The following is a 23,753-nucleotide window of genomic DNA, read 5'->3' as shown; positions in this document are numbered from 1 at the left end:
GGTTTAGATTTTTACTTACAGAATTTTCTTAAAGGGAAAGGTGTGCACAAATACAGGTATCTGCAGGAGCGATGAGGCAGAAGATCAAACTAAAAGCTTTAAAATGTACTTCTGCACAAATATAAGCATATGTGTCTATCTCTGAACAAAAAGCAGAACGCATATTGGTCAAAAGACATTTTGTGCTTGTGTTTATATTCACAATAATCGTCTCACTTTCCTTGCACATTTACATGTCCACTACTTTACACAGAGATGGATGAATTACCTAGCCATGTTCTTAATGAATCACAGGGATCCTTTTACTGCTATAATCACTCAACAGTGCTGAATTTAGAAATCCTAATTGAAAATTAATTGGAGTTGCTTTCAGTAATTCTAGACAGAATTTTGAGATTAATCAGCTCCTAGGAACCAAATGAGTACTGACGGGCCGAATGGCCTCTCGTTTTATGTAAAGAATTTCAACATAAAAAAGGTGTGCATTTTAAAAGGAACATAATGTTTTAAGATACAGCATCTTTACCATACAGGGTCCTTTCCCAATGCAGTGGAAAGCTGTAAGGTTTCTCTAAAGGAAGGGTTTGAAACCTGCGGTGTCTTGTAATGTACTTTTGATTCCCTCTTTTGAACAGAATTGTAAACGAATCATTATTTTTCTTAATACGAGAATCATAAATGTGGGTTTGGGTATCCTGTTTTATTGATGCTATTTATTTTCAGATGTTCACAATAGAATGATGTATTCCTGTTATAAAAAAAATAATAATTAAAAATCCATTCTGTGTTGCTTGAAGTTCCGTATACGTCTGCCTCGTGCAAATGAAATGTTAAACGTCACGCGATTAGTGGTGTGTCAGGATGCTGTAGTCAAAACGGTCCCTGTGAAAGTTTTAATTTTGAATCAGTCATTTGTATTGATTTTTCAGCTCGTTCTTGATGACCTTTACAATAGTTCCTTAATATAAGGCAGTGTTTGCAATGGTAGCCTTCCAATCAAGGTCTTTATACTAACCATGAGTGCTGTTGCTGAAATAGAAAATACTTTTTTGTAAGTGGAATCCCCAGTGAAGAACTTGGCACAGCCAGTAACCTGCGCTCCCCTGACTGTATGTATGTAATTATTTATTTATTTAGCATCTTTCATCACAAGGACTTCAAAGCGTTTTACAACATTTTACAATATTATACAAAATTTAAAAGGCAGAGATAATTCCTGTAAAACAGTTAACAAGACTAAAACGATACACAGTCAGTGTTAAAATTATGGTTAAAAAAAGTCGTTTTATAAAAATGGGTTTTCAATGCGGTTTTAAAAGTAGAAAGATTCCCTGCTTTTTTGACTGAAGATGGTAGAGCATTCCACAATATTGGGGCTTTACAAGAGAAGGCCTCCCTCCAGCACATTATTCACTCGGAACAACCAACTGCCCCACACCCTGTGAACTTAGAGTACGACTTGGAGGGGAGACCTTCAGGGACCCCTGCGCTCCCCTGACTGTGTGACTCACCCTGCACACCACGAGGTCATGCCTTTACCAGGGGAGACCTCGGTACCCTGGCACATCTAAGTAATACTTGAATAAACTCAGAGTTTTGGAAAACAAAGCCAGTTCAGTGAGCAGTCAAACCAGTCCACGAGAGGAATTAGAAGTTCCAGCAACTTCGATAAGGATCCTGGTGTTCAAAACAGATCAAAGTACTGTCAACATTCAGTATGTTGTTATTATTGATTTCTTAGCAGACGCCCTTAGCCAGGGCGACTTACAATTGTTGCAAGATATCACATTATTTTTACGTACAATTACCCATTTATACAGTTGGGTTTTTACTGGAGCAATCTAGGTAAAGTACCTTGCTCAAGGGTACAGCAGCAGTGTCCCCCCACCTGGGATTGAACCCACAACTCTCCAGTTAAGAGTCCAGAGCCCTAACCACTACTCCACACTGCTGCCCCTATGTGTGCAGCAGATCTCAGAACCATTATAAATATCATAAAAGCATGAGGGGGGGTTAAAAAAAAAACTGAAGATGCCTGCTCTTTAAATGAGCCAGCTGAAGTTCATTATTTCATTATTCATGTTAAAACCTGGAACTGGCTCTCTGATATTTGCACTCCTGTGCAAAACATGTAGTATAACATTGCAGTTCCCCACAGTGTTGCATAATTGTAAATTAATCTGAGTCATGGGTGACTGTTTAATACATTCCTCCATAGAGCCCCCTTCTGTACGCTAGAATTGAGATCTGCTGTTTCTTCCTCTTCTTGAAGGTAGTTTCAGCTGCAGTGTGTGGATACTAGCTCTCTTGTCATTCTGTCACTGATTGGATGGTTCCATGCTGCTATGGTTACCAGGAGGGGGTTCCATGCTGCTAGAGTCACCAGGAGGGGGTTCCATGCTGCTACAGTCACCAGGAGGGGGTTCCATGCTGCTGTGGTCACCAGGAGGGGGTTCCATGCTGCTACAGTCACCAGGAGGGGGTTCCATGCTGCTATGGTTACCAGGAGGGGGTTCCATGCTGCTATGGTTACCAGGAGGGGGTTCCATGATGCTGTGGTCACCATGAGGGTGTTCCATGCTACTCTAAACATCACGTACAAAGTTCTGTTTTAATAAGAATATATTAGGAGTCAAAAAGTTAAAAATCTTCTTGTTCTTGTTGAAGAGTCAGAACATGTAGTAAAGGAAGGATCTTCATGGAATTGACATGCCTGTAGGGATCAGGGTGAATCAGGGAATGGAATTCAGCATGCTTGCAGGGATCAGGGAATGGAATTCAGCATGCTTGCAGGGATCAGGGAATGGAATTCAACATGCTTGTAGGGATCAGGAAATGGAATTCAGCATGTTTGCAGGGATCAGGGAATGGAATTCAGCATGCTTGCAGGGATCAGGGAATGGAATTCAGCATGCTTGCAGGGATCAGGGAATGGAATTCAGCATGCTTGCAGGGATCAGGGAATGGAATTCAGCATGCTTGCAGGGATCAGGGTGAAACAGGGAATGTAATTTGTTTTTCATGTTGCTGCTTGTTCCTACTGCAATGAAAAGAAAGGTCTTTTACATCTTTACAGGGGTGACCTCTTATAGATACAGTATCGCTATATAACTAGGCCATTATTGTGCATGTGTAAGGTATTGGACTAGAATAGTTCAAGAAAGGCATTGGGCTACAACTGATGTCCAATTTGGCATGTCCAATTTTTTTTCCCCTCACCGCAGCAATTCCCGACACAGCTATGCCCTCCGATCCCACGGCCGAGCCAGCTTCCTCTTTTACACCCTGGAACTCGAGAGCAGATCTTAGCGAGCTACAAAGACCAGCCATGCAGGTGTCCGCTCTGAGCTTACTGGGTGCCTGGCCAGCATGGTTCGCTGTAGCAAATGAGGAGAAGCAGTCCCTGGTTTTGCCTCCCTAACCCAAGGGAGCGCCAGAGCCAATGAGACTCTCCCTCCGGAGTCCCCAGAGAAGACCGGCCACTTCGCACAGCCAGGATGCAAACCCCTACACCCATTTGTTAATGTGAGTGTTCTCTTTAAACAGTATTATCTTTTACTATGTATTTCATCTCATAATGCTAAACAATGTGCTGAAGTTTAAAGACGACACTCACATTAAAGCATGGGTGAAAAGCAAGACCTTTAAAATAATTGCAAAGCCTGCATAGGATTCGCATGGAACAATTAAGAATGTGGTGATAAACCCTAACCCAGCAAATACCTGCTATGGTAGATCCATTAAAACTGAAACAATTTCCATAGGAAATATTGCATTTTTTGTCTGTAGCTTTCTAGACCCTTGCCTGTAGGACTTGGTCTACTTTTTTTATTGAGGGCTAATGGAAAATAAAATCCCTCAGTCTCCATTCCTAAGGGATCAAGCCCAGACATGCAGCCCTCCGAGCATCGCTGCAGTCCTATAGAGGAGAAAACAACACCTGGGTACACTCACTCAACCTCCCCCATCCATCATAGAAGAAGAATCCTTCAAGAAGCTGCTTGGTGAGATTCTGGGATCAATAAGCTACTAACAACCAAATGAGCAAGATGGGCCGAATGGCCTCCTCTCGTTTGTAAACTTTCTTATGTTCTTATGTTCTTATGTTCAATAACTGTTGAGGCAATTGAGGGTCTGGGAGGGAGGCAGTGTGGCTCTAGTGGTTAGAGCTGAGTGACTGGGAGGGAGGGGAGCTGTGTGGCTCTAGTGGTTAGAGCTGAGTAACTGGGTTGGAGGCAGTGTGGCTCTAGTGGTTAGAGCTCAGGGACTGGAAAGGAGGGAGGCAGTGTGGCTCTAGTGGTTAGAGCTGAAGGACTGGGAGGGAGGGAGGGAGGCAGTGTGGCTGTACTGGTTAGAGCAGAGGCACTGGGAGTGGAGCAGTGTGGCTCTAGTGGTTAGTGCTGAGGGACTAGGAGGGAGGGAGGCAGTGTGGCTGTACTGGTTAGAGCTGAGAGAATGTGAGGAGAGCAGTGTGGCTCTAGGGGTTAAAGCTGAGAGACTGGGAGAGAGGGAGGCAGTGTGGCTGTACTGGTTAGTGCTGAGGGACTGGGAGGGAGGGAGGCAGTGTGGCTGTACTGGTTAGTGCTGAGGGAGTGTGAGGGGAGCAGTGAGGCTCTAGTGGTTAGAGCCGAGGGACTGGGATGGATGGAGACAGTGGCTCTTGTGGTTAGAGCTGGGTGAGACAGTGTGGCTCTTGAAGTTAGAGCTGACTGGGAGAGAGGCAGGCAGTGCAGCTCTTGTGGTTAGAGCTGGGGGACTGGGAGGGAAGATAGAAGTGTGCCATTCATAAAATATAACAATGAAGAGTGCTTCTGTATTTAAGATGACAGTTCTGAATGAACAGCTCTTACAGAGCCTCATTTAGCGCCCGAGGAAGAAGATTAAAAAAAGAACAAACAGCACCTGCTTTTGTTTAATCAAGTTTCCATGGTGACCAGAAATAATAAACGATTTTCAGAGCTGGCATTGAGTAGCAGGGAGGGGACTGTGCTGGTTAACTGAATGTATGCACTCAACACTGAAACCTTTGTACAGGTACACGTGTTGTGAAAATCTTTAGCTTCAAGATTTACATACATTGCCTGGTCAGTTTATTAGGACATGTCTAACTATTGGATTTGGTATCACCTGGAATCAGAGATTAAGATTAGGTGAATCGGATGGTGTGATCATTATGAAGCTAGTTTACATTATCATCAAGTCCACCCAACCCTGATGGTTATTTGCTAAAGAATGTGAGGAGTCCCTGAGTGGCTCATCCAGTTAAAGCGCTGCCACTGGGAGCACAGGATGAGTCACACAGCTTGGATGGCGCTAGTTTGCATTCAGGCTGTGCAAAGTGTGAACTTTTCTGGGGACTCCTAAGGGGGGTGTCACATTGGCTCTGACTCTCCCAGGGTGGGGGATGGGAAACCGGCAGGGACTCATTCTCCTCATTGCGCAACAGCGAACCCACCTGGCCAGACACCGAGCACAATCAGAGTGGATAAAAAGCAGGGCTGAGCTCTGTTCTCCAGGATCGGCAGCCCTCCCACCTCTGCTCTGGATTGCTCGGCGTAAAAGCGATTCTGGCTTTAGGCTTGTGAGATCGGAGGACGCACACACGCCCTTAGAATGTCTGTGCTGTGCGGGGACTCGCTGCGGTGAGGAGAAAAAACATAGTTGGACATTCCAAATTGGGGGGGGGGGGGGGAGAGAATTGGTTACTCTAAATTTAAAAAAAGAATATGAACACCAAGATTCATGTAAAAATGTAAGTGTGACATACACACAGATGTACAGACAGTGGCACCAACATATATCCCCACACTCAGATATGCTCAATAACTAAATGTTTATGCCAACTTTGTACGGTTTTCCAGACAAAATATAAGGATGCGGCTATGCCATACATATGGACAAAAAGACTCCCCATATATCTCCAGAATCTAGTACTCCCAATAACTTCCATTAAGCAATGTTAATACCAGGTTTCATCACAATCAGATAAGCGCCTATCCAGACACATGGAGTGCATCTGCATGACCAGCTCCACTGCAGCCCTTCACTGGGGGTAACACAGCTGTACACTGGTGTACACTGATGGACACAGATACCACTCAGGAGCATTGTTGCAGGAGGGAGCATGAACTGGATACACTGCGATGGGCAGAAGAAAAAAAAAGCTCTTTACATGAGTTGTTTTCAATTTTAAATTAGTTTGTATATACAGTTGCAGGCAAAAGTATCGACACCCTATGCTTAAAATAATGCAATTCAAGAAAGCACATTAAATAAAAGCATTTAGTGAACGTTAGTCACTAATTAATGACAAAATACTACATTTCTAGTAGTTTAACAAGCAATCTTTGCAAACATTTTTTTTTAAAAAAGAACAAGGGATTTCAAATAGTTGTACCTGAAAAAATTATCAGCACCTTGACATTAAAACTCTGCAAAAATGTATAGAACGAATTAAAAATATATATTAATTGATTGAAATCCATTACACAGTAATTAAGCTACGTTATAAAGTCAATAGCCAGAAACGTGGTAATTATTTCCAACCTGTAGTGAAAACAAATATAAACAGAATATATCTAGAAAACCGCTTTGTGGTGAAATGTAGTATTGGAGTTCATTTCAGATTGCATGGAGGTGTCTCTCTGTCTGTATATCAGACTGTATGTACATTTTTACATGTATCATAAGCACAATATCTCGCATACTGTAAATCAGTCGTTTTAATATACTCTACCATGGAAACCCCCATTGCTGACCTAATGACGTTTAGGTCTTAAATACCACTTACCCAATATTATACTATTCATTGGCATTGCTTACTCTTTAGCTAGGAGGCTGTGTGGTCCAGTGGCTAAAGCAAAGGGCTTGTAACCAGGAGGTCCCCGGTTCAAATCCCACCTCAGCCACTGACTCATTGTGTGACCCTGAGCAAGTCACTTAACCTCCTTGTGCTCCGTCTTTCGGGTGAGACGTAGTTGTAAGTGACTCTGCAGCTGATGCATAGTTCACACACCCTAGTCTCTGTAAGTCGCCTTGGATAAAGGCGTCTGCTAAATAAACAAATAATAATAGAAGCATAATCTATACATACCCCGGTGATATACGTCACAGTCATCAACCTTATCATACATTGACAGATCCAATTTTGAATTTACAAAAAGATGTTATAAATAATTAATTACGCACGGGGAATGCTGTTTGTTTAGTAGCCTACGTGTTACTAGAAGGAAGAGGAAAAGCGCCTTTTCATTTCATTCCAATATATTTTTTAATCTCATTTCTGCCATTTCAGTTTCATCCTAGTCCAAGCTCTGTCTCTTTAAAAAAAAAAAAAAAAAACGTTTGGTCGTGTTGTAGCGAATCCCTGAATGGGACGGCTGTCGGTGATTGACATCTCGCTGTGTCTGCCTTTCAAGAGAAGTTTGTCGATGCTGAGTCGGGACGTGTGGAGCGGAGTGGAGTCTGGAGAGGGTAAATCATACAGCTCGGAGACGCGCAGAGAGCAGTCCAGGACTCGGCTCAAGACGCTGCACTGTCGGGACGGGACTGAAGGAGTTCGGCTAGTATCGACTGCACAACGGACGAAGAGAAATTAAACACATTTTAAACAGGACTGTTTCAGTCATCGGGACCCCCGTTGTATCTCTGCCAGACATCATCTCTACTGCGCTTCTGATAACATGGAGCGAAGGAGCCTGCCGCTGCCAGTTATACTTGCAATCTGTGCGCTGATGGAAACCGGCATTTGCAACATAGATAAGCAAGAAATGCAAGGTAAGGCAAACACACCTTTCAAGTTAACCCTAAAACAACGAATCGAAAATATATATGGACAGCCAGTCCAGTTTTTGAGTGGAGTTATCTTTCACAGACTTCAAGTTATGCAGAGTTTAAGAGCTCTATAAACACGTATTTTAAAATAAATAAGTCATTTTATTCAACGGTAATTATTGGAGCTCTTGCTATTACGGTATTGGTTTTGAGCGAACACAAAGTGGTCTGCAATTTTGAAAGAGTTAACACGCATTTTGAAATAAATAAACCATATTAATTGAATTTGTAACTAATTGTATATATCGCGGGAAATATTGGAGCTCTTGTTGACCCGTTATTGGTTTTATTTCGGTAGACAATGTTCATACTTTTCAGCTAATTCATGTCTGTATATCGGTGTATTATTGAGAGCTGTCCAGCAAGAATGGCTCCACAGAGTCATTCAAATAACAAAGGATGATTTAATTATGAGCTGCCTAGACTGGAAACTACAGAGACGTCGCTTCTATAGGGAACGCTGAATGATTATACACAAGCGGTGCTGCATTTTGACAGACTGCGTTTGCAGTCCTTTTCAGACTCATTCGGAATTGGTTTTAAATGTATCGCCACGAGTTTAGTATGTTCGTTAAACGGTGCTCTGGACTGGCAGATGTCAGGTGGTCTTTGATTCAACGCCAGGTGTCAAAGTTAATAACTAAAAGGTAGCGCTGTGTGTCTGCATTTTATATATGTGTGTGTATATACAATACGACAGCCCTGAGCAAAGAGTTTGTGGAGATTTTATGGAAAACAACTGTATTCTCAAACACCAGATCATTTTTATGGACAAGAAAAAAAAACACCTGCATAAAAAATAACATTCTATATGTAGCACATACTTCTGTGTAAACTTTCGGTCCTCAAATTACTGATTCATTTGTTATGCCAACCTCTGAAAGGTGTTCTCTAAAACACTGGGCCACATCTCCCAGTCAGCATGGGACAGACTTAAGAACATAAGAAAGTTTACAAACGAGAGGAGGCCATTCAGCCCATCTTGCTCGTTTGGTTGTTAGTAGCTTATTGAGCCCAGAATCTCATCAAGCAGCTTCTTGAAGGATCCCAGGGTGTCAGCTTCAACAACATTACTGGGGAGTTGGTTCCAGACTCCCACAATTCTCTGTGTAAAAAAAGTGCCTCCTATTTTCTGTTCTGAATGCCCCTTTATCTAATCTCCATTTGTGACCCCTGGTCCTTGTTTCTTTTTTCAGGTTGAAAAAGTCCCCTGGGTCGACATTGTCAATACCTTTTAGAATTCTGAATGCTTGAAATAAGATCGCCGCGTAGTCTTCTTTGTTCAAGACTGAATTATTTTAGCCTGTCTGCATACGACATGCCTTTTAAACCAGGAATAATTTTGGTCGCTCTTCTTTGCACTCTTTCTAGAGCAGCAATATCCTTTTTGTAGCAAGGTGACCAGAACTGAACACAATATTCTAGATGAGGTCTTACTAATGCATTGTAAAGTTTTAACATTACTTCCCTTGATTTGAATTCAACACTTTTCACAATATATCCGAGCATGTTGTTGGCCTTTTTTATAGCTTCCTCACATTGTCTAGATGAAGACATTTCTGAGTCAGCATAAACTCCTAGATCTTTTTCATAGATTCCTTCTTCAATTTCAGTACCTCACATATGGTATTTATAATGCACATTTTTATTGCCTGAGTGCAGTACCTTACACTTTTCTATATTAAATTCCATTTGCATGTGTCTGCCCAGTTCTGAATGCTGTCTAATTCATTTTGAATGACCTTTGCTGCTGCAACAGTGTTTGCCGCTCCTCCTATTTTTGTGTCGTCTGCAAATTTAACAAATGTGCTTACTAAACCAGAATCTAAATCATTAATGTAGATTAGGAAGAGCAGAGGACCTAATACTGATCCCTGTGGTACACCACTGGTTACCTCACTCCATTTTGAGGTTTCTCCTCTAATCAGTACTTTCTGTTTTCTACATGTTAACCACTCCCTAATCCATGTGCATGCATTTCCTTGAATCCCTACTGTCTTCAGTTTAAGAATTAATCTTTTATGCAGGACTTGTCAAAAGATTTCTGGAAATCTAAATAAACCATGTCATATGTTTTGCAATTATCCATTGTCGATATTTCATCCTCCAAAAAATCAAGCAGGTTAGTTAGACTTCTTCTTGACAAATAAAAAAAACATTTGTTCTCCATCACCACGCAAAACTTTTCAAATGTTCAGGATTTTTTAACTAAACTAAAAGAAATATGAATTTCTGAGGTGGTTTTAAAAATGACCACAAGGGGGTGCACAACTGTAGAGCTTGGAGAGCTGCAGGTAATGACAGGGTGCAGCGTTGGAGACCTGAGGTAGCGTGTAGACCAGAGCTCAGGGTAATTACTGTATTAAGGTGCAGGATAATGACAGTGCCAGAGAGTTGAGAATGGGGTGTTTAGAGTAGTGCTCATTATTATTAAGGTGCAGGATAATGACAGTGCCAGAGAGCTGAGAGTGGAGTGTTTAGACTAGTGTTCATTATTATTAAGGTGCAGGATAATGACAGTGCCAGAGAGCTGAGAGTGGAGTGTTTAGACTAGTGTTCATTATTATTAAGGTGCAGGATAATGACAGTGCCAGAGAGCTGAGAGTGGAGTGTTTAGACTAGTGTTCATTATTATTAAGGTGCAGGGCAATGACAGTGTCGGAGAGCTGAGAGTGAAGTGTTTAGACTAGTGCAAATGTGCAGTTTTGAAAGAAACACATTTTATATTAAACTACAGTTAGTTAAATAAACCATTTAGTGTTGCACTTCCTTGGTCATTTCTCTTCACTGGCTTATTTCCTGTCAATAGCCAACCAGCTGCTTCCCCTCTTGACTGACATGCGTTCAAACAGTAACATGACCATGAAGACCCGGCTGGAGTGACCCAGGAAGTGCAAGCAAACAAATATTCAGCCCATCAGGGCTCGTCCAGTTCCTAGTAGCTGATTGACCTCTAAACTTTATCAGCTTGGTTCTGATTGGGTCCAAGTGATTCTGCATCAACAGCATGACGAGGTAACCAGTTCCATCCCCTCAGCACTCTCTGAATCACATCACAGTGATAATATCCCTATTCCTACAAAACTATTAAAAGATGTTCTTGGTGTTATTAATACCCACATTTTAAACATTATAATTGGTTCACTTTCCTCTGGTACAGTTCCCTCAGCTCTTAAGGTAGCTGTGGTAAAGCCTATGCTAATGAAATACAATTTGGACCCTAAAGTCCTCAATAACTATAGGCCAATCTCCAACCTACCATTCTTAGATAAGGTTCTAGAGAGAGTTGTTGCAATTCAATTACAAACATTTCTAACTCTTAATGGTATATTTGAGAAGTTTCAGTCTGGTTTTCGTGCTGCACATAGCACCGAGATGGCCCTTGTCAGAGTTGTGAATGATCTGCTGATAAGCTCCGACTCGGGCTTTCCATCAGTTTTAATTCTTCTAGATCTAAGTGCTGCCTTTGATACTGTAGACCATTCCATCCTACTGAATCGTCTTGAAAGCACAGTGGGACTGTCTCGCCTGGTCCTATCCTGGTTCAAAGCTTATCTTTCTGATAGGTTTCAGATCGTCTCTATTGGGGAGGTAAAATCGGCATTATCGGAAGTTGTCTGTGGTGTTCCACAGGGCTCCATTCTCGGTCCCGTGCTGTTTTCATTATATATGCTACCGTTAGGTGACATTATCTGCAGACACGGAGTGAACTTGCATTGCTATGCTGATGATACCCAGCTATATTTGTACCTAAAGCCAGGAATTTCTTCTGCCTGGGTGTTATTAGCTACTTGCCTTACAGACATCAAGCATCGGATGTCACAGAATTTTCTAATGTTGAATTCAGATAAAACAGAGGTTATGCTAGTGGGATCACAGAACCAACTAAAAGGAAATGTGGGATTACATGAGCTTGACCCTTGCAGTCTCTCATCAAAATTTAAACTAGAAATTAAGAGATTGCGGGTCATCTTTGATCCTGATCTCTCATTTGAGACTCATATTAGGGAAGTTACTAAAGTATCTTTTTACCATTTGAGTAATATAGCCATATTTAGACCAATTATTTCCGTATCTGATGCCGAGAGACTAATGCATGCCTTTGTTTCAAATTGATTAATGTTTCATTGAAAATGTAAGCTATGGCAGTCAATAATGGATTGAAGTGAAGGTCCTGTTTTTGTTCTCTCTTGCGGTCAGTGATCGACCTCCTAGGCCTGCAGGACTCTAAGCAGACCGCAGCCGCTGTGGAGAAAGTGTCCTCAGAGATGGGGAGGGTCGACGATCTCTACGTGGTGTCCAGCTTCAGACTGCCGGCCAAACTAGGAGGGGTTCTCATGGGACTCTACTCCAGACAGGACAACAGCAAATTCCTGGAGGTCGCCATCATGGGCAAGATTAACAAAGGTAACCTACACCCCTTGTATAGTCAAGCAAAGCAAAGTGTGAGAAAGCAGTGAAAGCATGGTAAAGCACAGAGAGAACATGACTGGGTAAGCTATGGTCAGTGAATTGTACACTTATCATTGGAAAGGACAGAGAGAACATGAAAGTGTCCATGGAGATGGGGAGGATCAACGATCTCTATGAAAATTTGACAGTGTGCTTATTCCAGATTTGTGTTTGGTTTTATTTTCCAGAGGTTGGGCAAGTTTCATTTTTGATGGTTTAAAATCATGTAATTATAATAGGCGTTATGATTATAATAGATGTTATGATAATGAGGCTCGACAAAATGCTTGTCAAATGAACGTCTTGATTGTTGGAATGTAAATGTGCCAATTATAGAATGCCTTTAATTAGCACATTTATTATTATTATTATTTATTTCTTGGCAGACGCCCTTATCCAGGGCGACTGACAATTTTTACAAGATATCACATTATTTTTTACATACAATTACCCATTTATACAGTTGGGTTTTTACTGGAGCAATCTAGGTAAAGTACCTTGCTCAAGGGTACAGCAGCAGTGTCCCCCCACCTGGGATTGAACCCACGACCCTCTGGTCAAGAGTCCAGAGCCCTAACCACTACTCCACACTGCTGTTATAAATTTATGTTGAGATCAGCCAATAGCTTTCGTCTTTACGGAGACCTGGGGAGGACGGAAACCAATAGGGAGCTGACGCAGGGCCTGTATAAGGGACACGCAAGTCCCCCCAGCTATAGCAATGACCCTGTTCAATCCTCTCCAGCTCTAGTGCGCTATGTAAGAGAAGATGGAAAGCTCCACGCTGTCAACCTGCAGAACCCTAACCTGGCAGACGGGCAGAGCCACTCTCTGATCCTGCGAATTGGGGGCCTGCGTCGAGACACCCTCACCATGGAGATGTACGTGGACTGTCGGCTGGCAGACTCCAGCCAGGGTCTGCCCGGATTGGTCAGGCTGCCTGTAGAGGCGGAGTCAGTGGATATACGAACAGGATACAAGTCCTATGCAAGGCTGCAGGTGAGTCCCTGAGTAGCAAACAGTCATTTAAAAACTGGTATGCACTTTCATTAACTATAGAGGTCTCCAATGTGCAGGTTTGAGAGAGATATGTCACGTTTTAAAATGTGGTTTTATCAGTTTGCCAGCCATGCCTTCCAGGAAGTTACTGCTTCACTTCCTTGGTCACCCCAGCAGTGTCTTCTGGGTGAAAGTTGCTGGCTGAAACCATGTCACTCAATAGGGGAAGCAGCTGATTGGTTAAAGAAGGTCCGGAAGGGGTGGGGACAATTTCACCCTCCAAATGACCCAGGAAGTGCAAGACGATCTAAAGCATTGCTTTTAAACCCAGTGTAGAACCAGACACCATGTTTAAAATGAAAATACATGTTGGCTAAAAAATGTGTTTCTTTCGAAACTGCACATTGACACCTCTATAATGAATAGATGTGCATGGCGGAGAAAATGTAGCTACAGTTACTTTTAATATGAATATTTTATTTCTTACCCGTCAACTCCATGAGAAAGATTCATCGCTGACAGCAAACACACAGTGCAGGGAATCAATTCAAAAAACAAATGCTTGGGTATATAGTGAAGAGTGTGAAGCACAAACAGAATGCTTGGGTATATAGTGAAGACTGTGGAGTACAAATCAAAGGATGGTGTTGTGTCATGCATTGGTGACATTGTTCAATTCTGATCATCACAGCATCAAACGTATAACAGACCCCTATGCCTAATGTCTTTTTTCTGCAGGGTGGGGTGGACATTCTGAAGCTTGTCCTAGGGGGGACAGTGTCCAAAGTGGGGGTTCTCACTGACTGTCCATTTCAGGGGGATGCATCAATACACAACACAGGTATGTCCACAGAGATTACCACCTGCTTTTCTTGGTTTTGAAAAAGAAAGTGCTGTAGTGATGGCGTTTAAAATGGGTGCATAAAATTCAGTAATTCTGTTTCAGTTTTTCATCACATCCTTAAAATGTATTTTTAAAAAGTTCAGCAAGGTTCATAGCAATATCTGCTAAAGCCCATTACAAGATGCCTCTAGTTAGTTCCACAAGGGCTTTTTGTGTCATCAATGAATGTATAAAGGTAAGAGAGTGGGTGATAGTTAATTTTGTGGACCCTGATGTATTCTACTTTAATAGCTGTATAACCCAAACTGCGTGTGCCACCTTCAATCTGGAGCTGAATGTTTGCACTGAGCTCCAGTGAACAGGCTCCCTGTTGAATTTGGAGCTGAATGTTTGCACTGAGCTCCAGTGAACAGGCTCCCTGTTGAATTTGGAGCTGAATGTTTGCACTGAGCTCCAGTGAACAGGCTCCCTGTTGAATTTGGAGCTGAATGTTTGCACTGAGCTCCAGTGAACAGGCTCCCTGTTGAATTTGGAGCTGAATGTTTGCACTGAGCTCCAGTGAACAGGCTCCCTGTTGAATCTGGAGCTGAATGTTTGCACTGAGCTCCAGTGAACAGGCTCCCTGTTGAATTTGGAGCTGAATGTTTGCACTGAGCTCCAGTGAACAGGCTCCCTGTTGAATTTGGAGCTGAATGTTTGCACTGAGCTCCAGTGAACAGGCTCCCTGTTGAATTTGGAGCTGGATGTTTGCACTGAGCTCCAGTGAACAGGCTCCCTGTTGAATTTGGAGCTGAATGTTTGCACTGAGCTCCAGTGAACAGGCTCCCTGTTGAATTTGGAGCTGAATGTTTGCACTGAGCTCCAGTGAACAGGCTCCCTGTTGAATTTGGAGCTGACTGTTTGCACTGAGCTCCAGTGAACAGGCTCCCTGTTGAATTTGGAGCTGAATGTTTGCACTGAGCTCCAGTGAACAGGCTCCCTGTTGAATTTGGAGCTGAATGTTTGCACTGAGCTCCAGTGAACAGGCTCCCTGTTGAATTTGGAGCTGAATGTTTGCACTGAGCTCCAGTGAACAGGCTCCCTGTTGAATTTGGAGCTGACTGTTTGCACTGAGCTCCAGTGAACAGGCTCCCTGTTGAATTTGAAGCTGACTGTTTGCACTGAGCTCCAGTGAACAGGCTCCCTGTTGAATTTGAAGCTGACTGTTTGCTTTGTCTATTTTGCAGTGAATGGTGCTTTGAACTCAATTCTGGGTAAGTATCTTATGGACTGAGCTCAAGTAAATTGTATTAAAAAATAAACAGGACAAGAGTCTTTCAAAAAACAAATATTTGCATTTACCAGTCAATACAGTACTACTGTTATAATATGACCTAGTTTATAATTTCTAGTTGGATACAATCCTTTTGTTTAAGAAGGGGAGAGGTACTGATGAAAGATTTAAGTTACTGTTATACTAAACCTCCACTAGAGGGCACATTATGCCATGTAGCAGTGTGGATGCGCTCATACAGAGTTCTTCAGTAAATTACCAGTGTGGTGTGCAGTCATTACAATGCAAATGTTATTTGGGATCCTCATTGGTGGAATAACGACAGTGCTCCATGAACATTCCGGTTCTATGTCAGCTCCAGTACTGTTGAAGAGAAGTGAGGTAATCGCCTTCTTATGTCTCTTAGGTGACCAGACGAAGGCTCTGATTGGTCAGCTCATCTTGTTTAATCAAATTCTGGGGGAACTCCGAGAAGATATCAGGGAACAGGTAACAATCTAGATAAGACGTACTGGGGTCCCCGAGGGTCTCCCCCTGTTCAAGGCACGACAGCGTGGTGTGCAGTGGGGAGTCCTACAGTCAGGGGAGCGCAGGGGTTCCCCGAGGGTCTCCCCTGGTAAAGACACAGCCAGTGACGGCACTAGGATTTACTGGGCCCTGGTGCAAGACTGTGAAGTAGTAATACATCCGCAGCAAAATTTGAATTGGTCAAAAAACTTATTTTAATGTTATTTTAAGATGAACAAGACAAGTAATCAATCAAGTAACAGTATATCGATTTAGTTAATATTGAAACATATTAATCAAATTAGTCACAAACATATTAATTATAGGCAGCAATTTTAAAATTGTGTTATCAAGTACAAAAGTTAGTAGGAAAAACGCCTGCATCTCAAAACTTCGCCCACACTTAACAGAAAACAGAACACTCACGTTACAGAAATACATTTTTTTGTTTGTTTGTTGTCTTTTTCTTCTGTTTTGACACCCAGATGTGTGTTTCTTTTTATTTGGAGCTGGCACAGAAATAGTGCATCTATTTGCAGTTTTATTTCTGAATGTGTGTAGGCCCCCCTCTTGCGTCATAGTCAGTGGTCTTCACTCGGGTTTTCACAGGGAGAGCTGGGTTCTGAGCTGGGTTCTGAGCTGGGTTCTGAGCTGGGTTATGGAGGTGCTTTGTCACTTCATGACGGATGGCTGTACTGAGTTTTGTTCACTTTGCCCCGCAGGTGAAGGAGATGGCACTGATCAGAAACACTATTCTTGAGTGCCAAGTATGCGGTAAGACTTAATGGGGGGCTAACCAAGACCAAGTACTGGTTCTTGTCTGAAATAAGGGTAGAAAAAATGCTAATCTGACAGAATAGTATAGCAATCGCAAAAAGAATTAGTTTTTTTTCACGTATTACATTTAGACAGGAAACCTATTAAAAAAAATATTTAAAAAAAAATAGAATTGACATGATATTTACCAAAACTGAAAAAAAAAGATATATTAAAAACTATTTAACTATGGACTTGGTAAAGCAGGGTCTTGTCCCCCCTCTCCCCAGGTTTCCACGAGTCGCGATCCCGCTGCACCCCCAGCCCTTGTTTCCAGGGGGTCCCCTGCATGGAGACATACGAATACCCCGGGTACCGCTGCGGAGCCTGTCCAGAGGGCATGATGGGAAATGGAACACACTGCAAAGACATTGACGAGGTACAGGACCGCACTGCATAGCAAACACAGAAACCTGGACTGGAGTTGGAGAGAGGGGGTATGTGTCTGACAGGGGGTTATACACAAAGCTAAGGACTGAGGGTGGTATTGTCCCCAGGAGTTCACTACATCAACACGAGAGGACACAGAACCCTGAATATCCAGCCTACACACGTCTTATGAAACCCCTGTCGGAGAGACGTTCGGGTCTGGAGGCTTGTGTTTCTCTCAGTCTTTCACAGTGGAGATACTGCTGAATAGATGTTTTTTTCTATAACCTTTTTAGCGTCTTTTTTCATTTAGAATTTGAAGCTTGTATTAAGAAAGTTGAGGAAAACTAAATTATGCAATATCTTTTTCTTTCTGCGCCGTGGTGTGAGCGCGTCATTGGTCAGAGCTGTTGCTATGTATGTGTACCGTTGCTATGGACGGTTGCTATGTATATGTACCGTTGCTATGGACGGTTGCTATGTATATGTACCGTTGCTATGGACGGTTGCTGTGTATATATACCGTTATCAAGGACTTCTGAGGCTATAGTGCAAACTAAAATATGAAGGCATTTAAAAGACAAATTTAATAAAACAAGGTTTGAGAGATCTAGCCTTGAATAAATAGCTTTTTCATACACGGTGGTCCTGAATTATTATTATTATTATTATTTTTTTTTTTTAAATCTCATTTTTGAATTTTCCAGACTAGGCTGCTAAGCTTCTAGGAAAGTGATTCTCTGAATTCAGCTGTTTAATTCTGTCTTAAACGTGACCCTTCAGGGACTCATCCAGGTTATTCATCTCTCCTGCAGTTCTCTGTGATTCTTCAGGGTGTATCTTGTATATGTTAGGTTGTAACCCAGTCTTCGCTCTCTCTCTCTCTCTCTCTCTCTCTCTCTCTCTCTCTCTCTCTCTCTCTCTCTCTCTCTCTCTCGCTCTCTCTCTCTCCCCCTCCTCCTCTCCGCAGTGCTCTCTTGCCCAGCCCTGCTTCCCCGGGTCTCGCTGTGTCAACATGGCCACTGGCTTCCGCTGTGAGGCCTGTCCACCTGGGTACTGGGGACCAGAACTGAGTGGAGTGGGAGTGCAGTTTGCCAAGACACACAAGCAGGTGAGGACAGAGAGACAGACACACAGGTGAGGACAGAGAGACAGACAGAACAAAAAACACAGACAGAACAGAGAGACAAAGAACAGAGAGGCAGACACACAGGTGAGAACAGAGAGACACACACAGACAGACAGAACAGAGAGACACACACAAACCTGCAGACAGGCAGACACACTGGGAGACTGGTATAAGCAAGCAGGACAGACAGACAGACTGAGCGGTCGTAGTTCTTCCCTCCCTCCCTACCCTGTCCTGCCCGAGATAGTGTGATTAATATTGTTCTCTCTCTCTCTCTCTCTCTCTCTCTCTCTCTCTCTCTCTCTCTCTCTCTCTCTCTCTCTCTCTCTCTCTCTCTCTCTCTCTCTCTCTCTCTCTCTCTCTCTCTCTCTCTCTCTCTCTCTCTCTCTCCCTCTCTCAGGAATGCGCGGATATCGACGAGTGTAACAATGGAGCCTGCGTCCCAAACTCTGTCTGCTACAACACTGTGGTGAGAAATGCACTGCCCTGCGCACAGTAATACACAGAGCACTGCAGTGCACACAGTAATACAGAGAGCACTGAACTGTACACAGTAATACAGAGATCACTTCCCTGTGCACAGTAATACAGAGATCACTGCAAACCAGACACGTCACACTGACACTCTCTCCCTCTTTACACTCCTCTCCCTCTCTCCTCCTCTGCACCTCTCCCCTCTCTCAGGGCTCGTATAAGTGTGGTCAGTGTCTGCCTGGCTTTGTTGGCAATCAGATGGGGGGCTGCCTCCCGCAGAAGTCCTGCAGCAGCCTGACCTTTGACCCCTGCGATGTGAACGCCCACTGCGTGATGCAAAGGAACGGGGAGGCGTTGTGTGCGGTGAGCGAGACCCCCACTCCACTCCGAGACCCCACATTACATACTGCTGTGATACAATGACAAACGTTTATTTTAGCACTTGTAAATTCTTCAGACACTGAGAAAGACTTCTAGTATTTTAGTATTTCTAAAGACAGTAAAATGACAGCACTTGTCTTCAGAGGCACTGAACAGTAGCAGTTGTGTTCTAGTTTGGATATGCAGTATATAACTTGCTTTTCTCTGTCGCTCTCCCTCTCTCCTCATCCCCTCTCGCAGTGCAATGTGGGCTATGCAGGTAACGGACACACGTGTGGTCCTGACACTGACATCGACGGCTATCCTGATGATGCCCAGCCCTGTATAGACAACCACAAGCACTGCCGGCAGGTGAGCCCAGAAGGAGCAGACACGCCTCCTCAGAGATCGCTGTGTTCCCAGGGAGGGAATCTGCTCTGCTCAGCTCCGTTTAACCCTGTTTGTTTTTCCCCACAGTAAGGGAGAACCCTTCTAAAAGTTTCTAATGGTACAAGCGAGTGTAATAAAGCACATTGAAAGCATGGTAAAGCACAGCAAGCATTGTAAAGCCCAGAGATATGGTAAAGAATCTACAACAAAATGGCAAACTATGGTAAATGCATTATTTATTTCTTAACAGACGCCCTTATCCAGGGCGACTTACAATTGTTAGAAGATATCACATTATTTTGACATAAAATTACCCATTTAGACAGTTGGGTTTTTACTGGAGCAATCTAGGTAAAGTACCTTGCTCAAGGGTACAGCAGCAGCAGTGTCCCTCACCTGGGATTGAACCCATGACCCTCCGGTCAAGAGTCCAGTGCCCTAACCACTACTCCACACTGATGAGGCAGACACAGAGCAGTGCTGCCACTAGGGTATATGCAATGGTAGCCCTAGGGTCAGATTTAATAAAAGAAAAGACAACAAACCAAAAATGAAAAGTTTGCCACACAAATGGTGAGCGCTAGTCTCACTAAAATGGAACGTCCTGCTCCAGGAACCTGCTATATTTCGTAAACCCTCTCTATAGTGTTTGGAATCATCATCCCCTAAACTGATCTACTTCTGGGCTCCCGGAGTCCCGCCATCCTCACGGCGACCCCAGCCTCTTCAAACGGCCTCTGGGGCAGTGCTTTCACAAGCAGCGTCTTGCAGTGGAAGGGTTTCCTGTAGTAGTTCTCTCCATGGAGTGGATGCTCTCCTCCTCCATGTCAACACAGCAAGCTTTTTTTCAGCGCCCGTCTGTATGGCTATGACCATGAAGTATCCTCGAGCTGTGTGCGCAGGCTCCCCGGGCACGCCCCCCAGCCAATCGGGACCTCCCGATCCGCTCCACATCGGGCGAGTCTACCTGCTCAATTAGTTGCTTAGCAACGCGTCTCCTGCTGCGCGTCCCAGCTGCTTCCATAAAGGCACACATGCACCCAACAACCAGAGACAGAGTCTTCCTGGGACACGGCCCCTTTACCTTTATCTGATGTCTGCAACCATCCAGATTGCTTCTTATTGCGTTACTCAAATCATTTTATATTAATATCCAATTCCTCCACTCCTATCAATATACTGCATCTACATTTAAACAGTTACATGGATAGAATCAGTGTTCTGTAAAGTACAGTATCAAGTATGGCATATCACTAAAATCTGAATTATACATTTAACTTTAACTGTCTCTAATAAAGACACTGTCTGATACATGCAGTATATCGAATTAAACTAGAACTGAAGAGCAGCTCATAGCATCTTCGCACAGGCTTATAAATAAACACACAGTATTACATTTGATATTACCTACCTGGTTTTGAAAATATACCGTATATTGGCATTGTTAAACAGTTAACTATCTTCTTGCTCTAATGAAAACGCTTTAATATAATATCGAACTCTGTTCTTCCTCCCCTTCTGTGTGTAACCCGGGCCTCTCTCTTTGCCCCGCAGGATAACTGCCGCTACACACCCAACTCGGGGCAGGAGGACGCGGACAACGACGGGATCGGGGACCAGTGCGACGAGGATGCAGACGGGGACGGCATCAAAAACGTTGAAGTGAGCGACTCCCTGTGTGCTGGACTGAGACTCACAGGCATTCAGAAAGTCAAACTGTACAACTCTGTGTACCAGACTGAGAGTCACAGGCATTCAGACATTCAGAAAGTCAAACTCTACAACTCTGTGTACTGGACTGAGACTCACAGGCATTCAGAAAGTCAAACTACAACTCTGTGTACTGGACTGAGAGTCACAGGCATTCAGGCATTCAGAAAGTCAAACTACAACTCTGTGTACTAGACTGAGAGTCACAGGCATTCAGACATTCAGAAAGTCAAACTGTAAAACTCTGTGTACTAGACTGAGTCACAGGCATTCAGACATTCAGAGAGTCAAACTGTACAACTCTGTGTACTAGACTGAGAGTCACAGGCATTCAGACATTCAGAAAGTCAAACTGTACAACTCTGTGTACTGGACTGAGTCACAGGCATTCAGACATTCAGAAAGTCAAACTGTACAACTCTGTGTACTGGACTGAGAGTCACAGGCATTCAGACATTCAGAAAGTCAAACTACAACTCTGTGTACTAGACTGAGTCACAGGCATTCAGACATTCAGAAAGTCAAACTGTACAACTCTGTGTACTGGACTGAGAGTCACAGGCATTCAGACATTCAGAAAGTCAAACTGTACAACTCTGTGTACTAGACTGAGAGTCACAGGCATTCAGACATTCAGAAAGTCTACCTTATTTAGAGCTTTTTTAAATTAATTGTGGAACATGTTTTTTTTCTATTTAACACATTTCATGTGTTTAATTTATTTCTATTTGATGGTATTTAATTTAATTTAATCTAATTTGATTCTATTTAATTAAATGTTCTTCTATTTACTGTAGTCCCGGTAGAGTCAGCAGTCAGGTTAATGGCGCATGTTTAGAGTTGACTGCACTGCATGCTTCACAGACACTGCAGTGTCTTCACTTTGGGAATGTGCTTGTCCTGCCCTCGTAGGATAACTGCCGCCTGGTTCCCAACAAGGACCAGCAGAACTCCGACACGGACTCGTTCGGAGACGCGTGTGACAACTGTCCCAACGTCCCCAACATCGACCAGAGAGACACGGACAGCAGCGGCGAGGGGGACGCGTGTGACAACGACATCGACGGGGACGGTGAGCTGCTGTGGAGAAGAGGACCACTGGCTAGCGCATAGATTATTTATTTATTTATTTATTTTATTTTATTTTATTTAGTCATCACCAATGGTTTTTTTACCCTGGTTTTCTCCCCAATTTGGATGCCTAATTATTATTTTTATCCCGGTTCACCGCTGCAACCCCCCGGCGACTCGGGAAACGGAGGCTGAAACACGCGTCCTCCGAAACCGTGTTCCTGCCAAGCCGTCATTTTTTGCACTGCGGATCCACAGCGAAGCCACCAGACCTACAGTGCCGGAGGACAACACAGATCTGAATGGCTCCGCTGCAGAACCGCAGGCACCCTATCAGCCACAGGGGTCGCTGGTGCGCGGTGAACCGTGGATTGCCCTGCCAACCTAAGCCCTAGAGATGTGCGAACCGGTTCCTTTGAAACCGGGTACCTGGTTTCTGCTTTGGAACCAACGATACAAATATCAAGGATCCGGTTCCAATGAGAACTAATTATGTTTAATAAAACTGATTATTCAAAACATAAAATCATTAAAATGATCAAATAGTTTACATTTCTGTCAAATACATTTGATAACGATAATGGACCCGTTCACAGTTAAACATGCAACTAGACTATATTTGCGTTTTGTTGTCCTTGTTTTGGACAACTGACCGATCGCGGCTGTGATGAGTTTAGTTTGACTTACTTTTTGCTCTGTGATTGCTGTGGTCTTTCTAATGGCTTTTATGCAGACGTAGATCTGTAGCACTGGTGCTTGTTTATATGTATGTAAGACCCTCCCTCGCACATTGACATACTGACATGTTTTTCTAAATAGTTTGGGAACCGGAATCAGACTATTAACACTCAATTACAAAAATCTCTTAAAATGCACATCATTCCAGTTCACGCTGCCTCCTGCAACCGCTCTGGTGACGTTTCTTCCAACACTACCGTGTGGCCTTCCCTTCACCATGCGGACAGACCACGCAGCGCTGCTGTGGCTCCTGACCTTCAAGGAGCTGGAGGTGCACGTCACCCGCTGGATTGAGCAGCTCCAGCCCTTCCACTTCAAGATCCAGCATCGGGCTGGGGCTCGCCACGCCAATGTGGGCCGAAGACTGGAGGCAACAAAGGAGATGATCCTGACCTTCAGCCTGTCCTACAACGGCTGGTGGACTAGCAGCTACCCGTTGGTGGACCCATGGAGAGTGTTGGGGTCGACATCTTGGGCTCATTCCCCCACTCAGACAAGGGGAGCCGATCCGTCCTGGTAGCCCTCGACTCCTTTACTAAGTGACCTGAAGCCTATGCTCTGCCTGACCGTGGCTGAGGCACTGCTGGAGGGGTTCTTCAGCCGATTTCGAGGGTGTTCGCGGAATTGTGCCTGGTTCGGTTTTGTCTCCCTTTCTGTGGATCGGTGTTACGTTTGCAATTCTCCAGTCTGTCTCTACAACCCGTGTGTCAAGAGACTGTTGCATGATCTTAGTTAGCGATTGATAAATAACTTCTTTCGTTTCTTTGAGTACTATTGGGAGGATCTCA

At 43.6% G+C, this 23,753-nt stretch overlaps 1 protein-coding gene across 1 annotated transcript in view; it reads left to right on the top strand.

The window, feature by feature from the left end:
• Positions 1–7,375: 7,375 nt before the first annotated feature.
• The window catches only part of LOC117970758 (thrombospondin-3a-like), a 30,901-nt gene continuing 14,523 nt past the window's right edge, over positions 7,376–23,753 (top strand). Inside the window, exons 1-14 of the mRNA XM_059006027.1 lie at positions 7,376–7,776; positions 12,034–12,240; positions 13,031–13,284; positions 14,023–14,125; positions 15,355–15,381; positions 15,808–15,890; positions 16,631–16,682; positions 16,955–17,103; positions 18,064–18,204; positions 18,623–18,691; positions 18,907–19,059; positions 19,318–19,428; positions 21,001–21,108; positions 22,069–22,228. Of these exons, the coding sequence (XP_058862010.1) occupies positions 7,683–7,776; positions 12,034–12,240; positions 13,031–13,284; positions 14,023–14,125; positions 15,355–15,381; positions 15,808–15,890; positions 16,631–16,682; positions 16,955–17,103; positions 18,064–18,204; positions 18,623–18,691; positions 18,907–19,059; positions 19,318–19,428; positions 21,001–21,108; positions 22,069–22,228 (1,711 nt within the window). The 5' untranslated portion in view covers positions 7,376–7,682. The remainder of the gene's footprint in view (positions 7,777–12,033; positions 12,241–13,030; positions 13,285–14,022; positions 14,126–15,354; positions 15,382–15,807; positions 15,891–16,630; positions 16,683–16,954; positions 17,104–18,063; positions 18,205–18,622; positions 18,692–18,906; positions 19,060–19,317; positions 19,429–21,000; positions 21,109–22,068; positions 22,229–23,753) is intronic.

This window comes from Acipenser ruthenus, chromosome 32, assembly GCF_902713425.1.
Source record: "Acipenser ruthenus chromosome 32, fAciRut3.2 maternal haplotype, whole genome shotgun sequence".
NCBI lineage: Eukaryota > Metazoa > Chordata > Actinopteri > Acipenseriformes > Acipenseridae > Acipenser > Acipenser ruthenus.
This window is presented reverse-complemented; position numbering and strand designations above follow the sequence as displayed.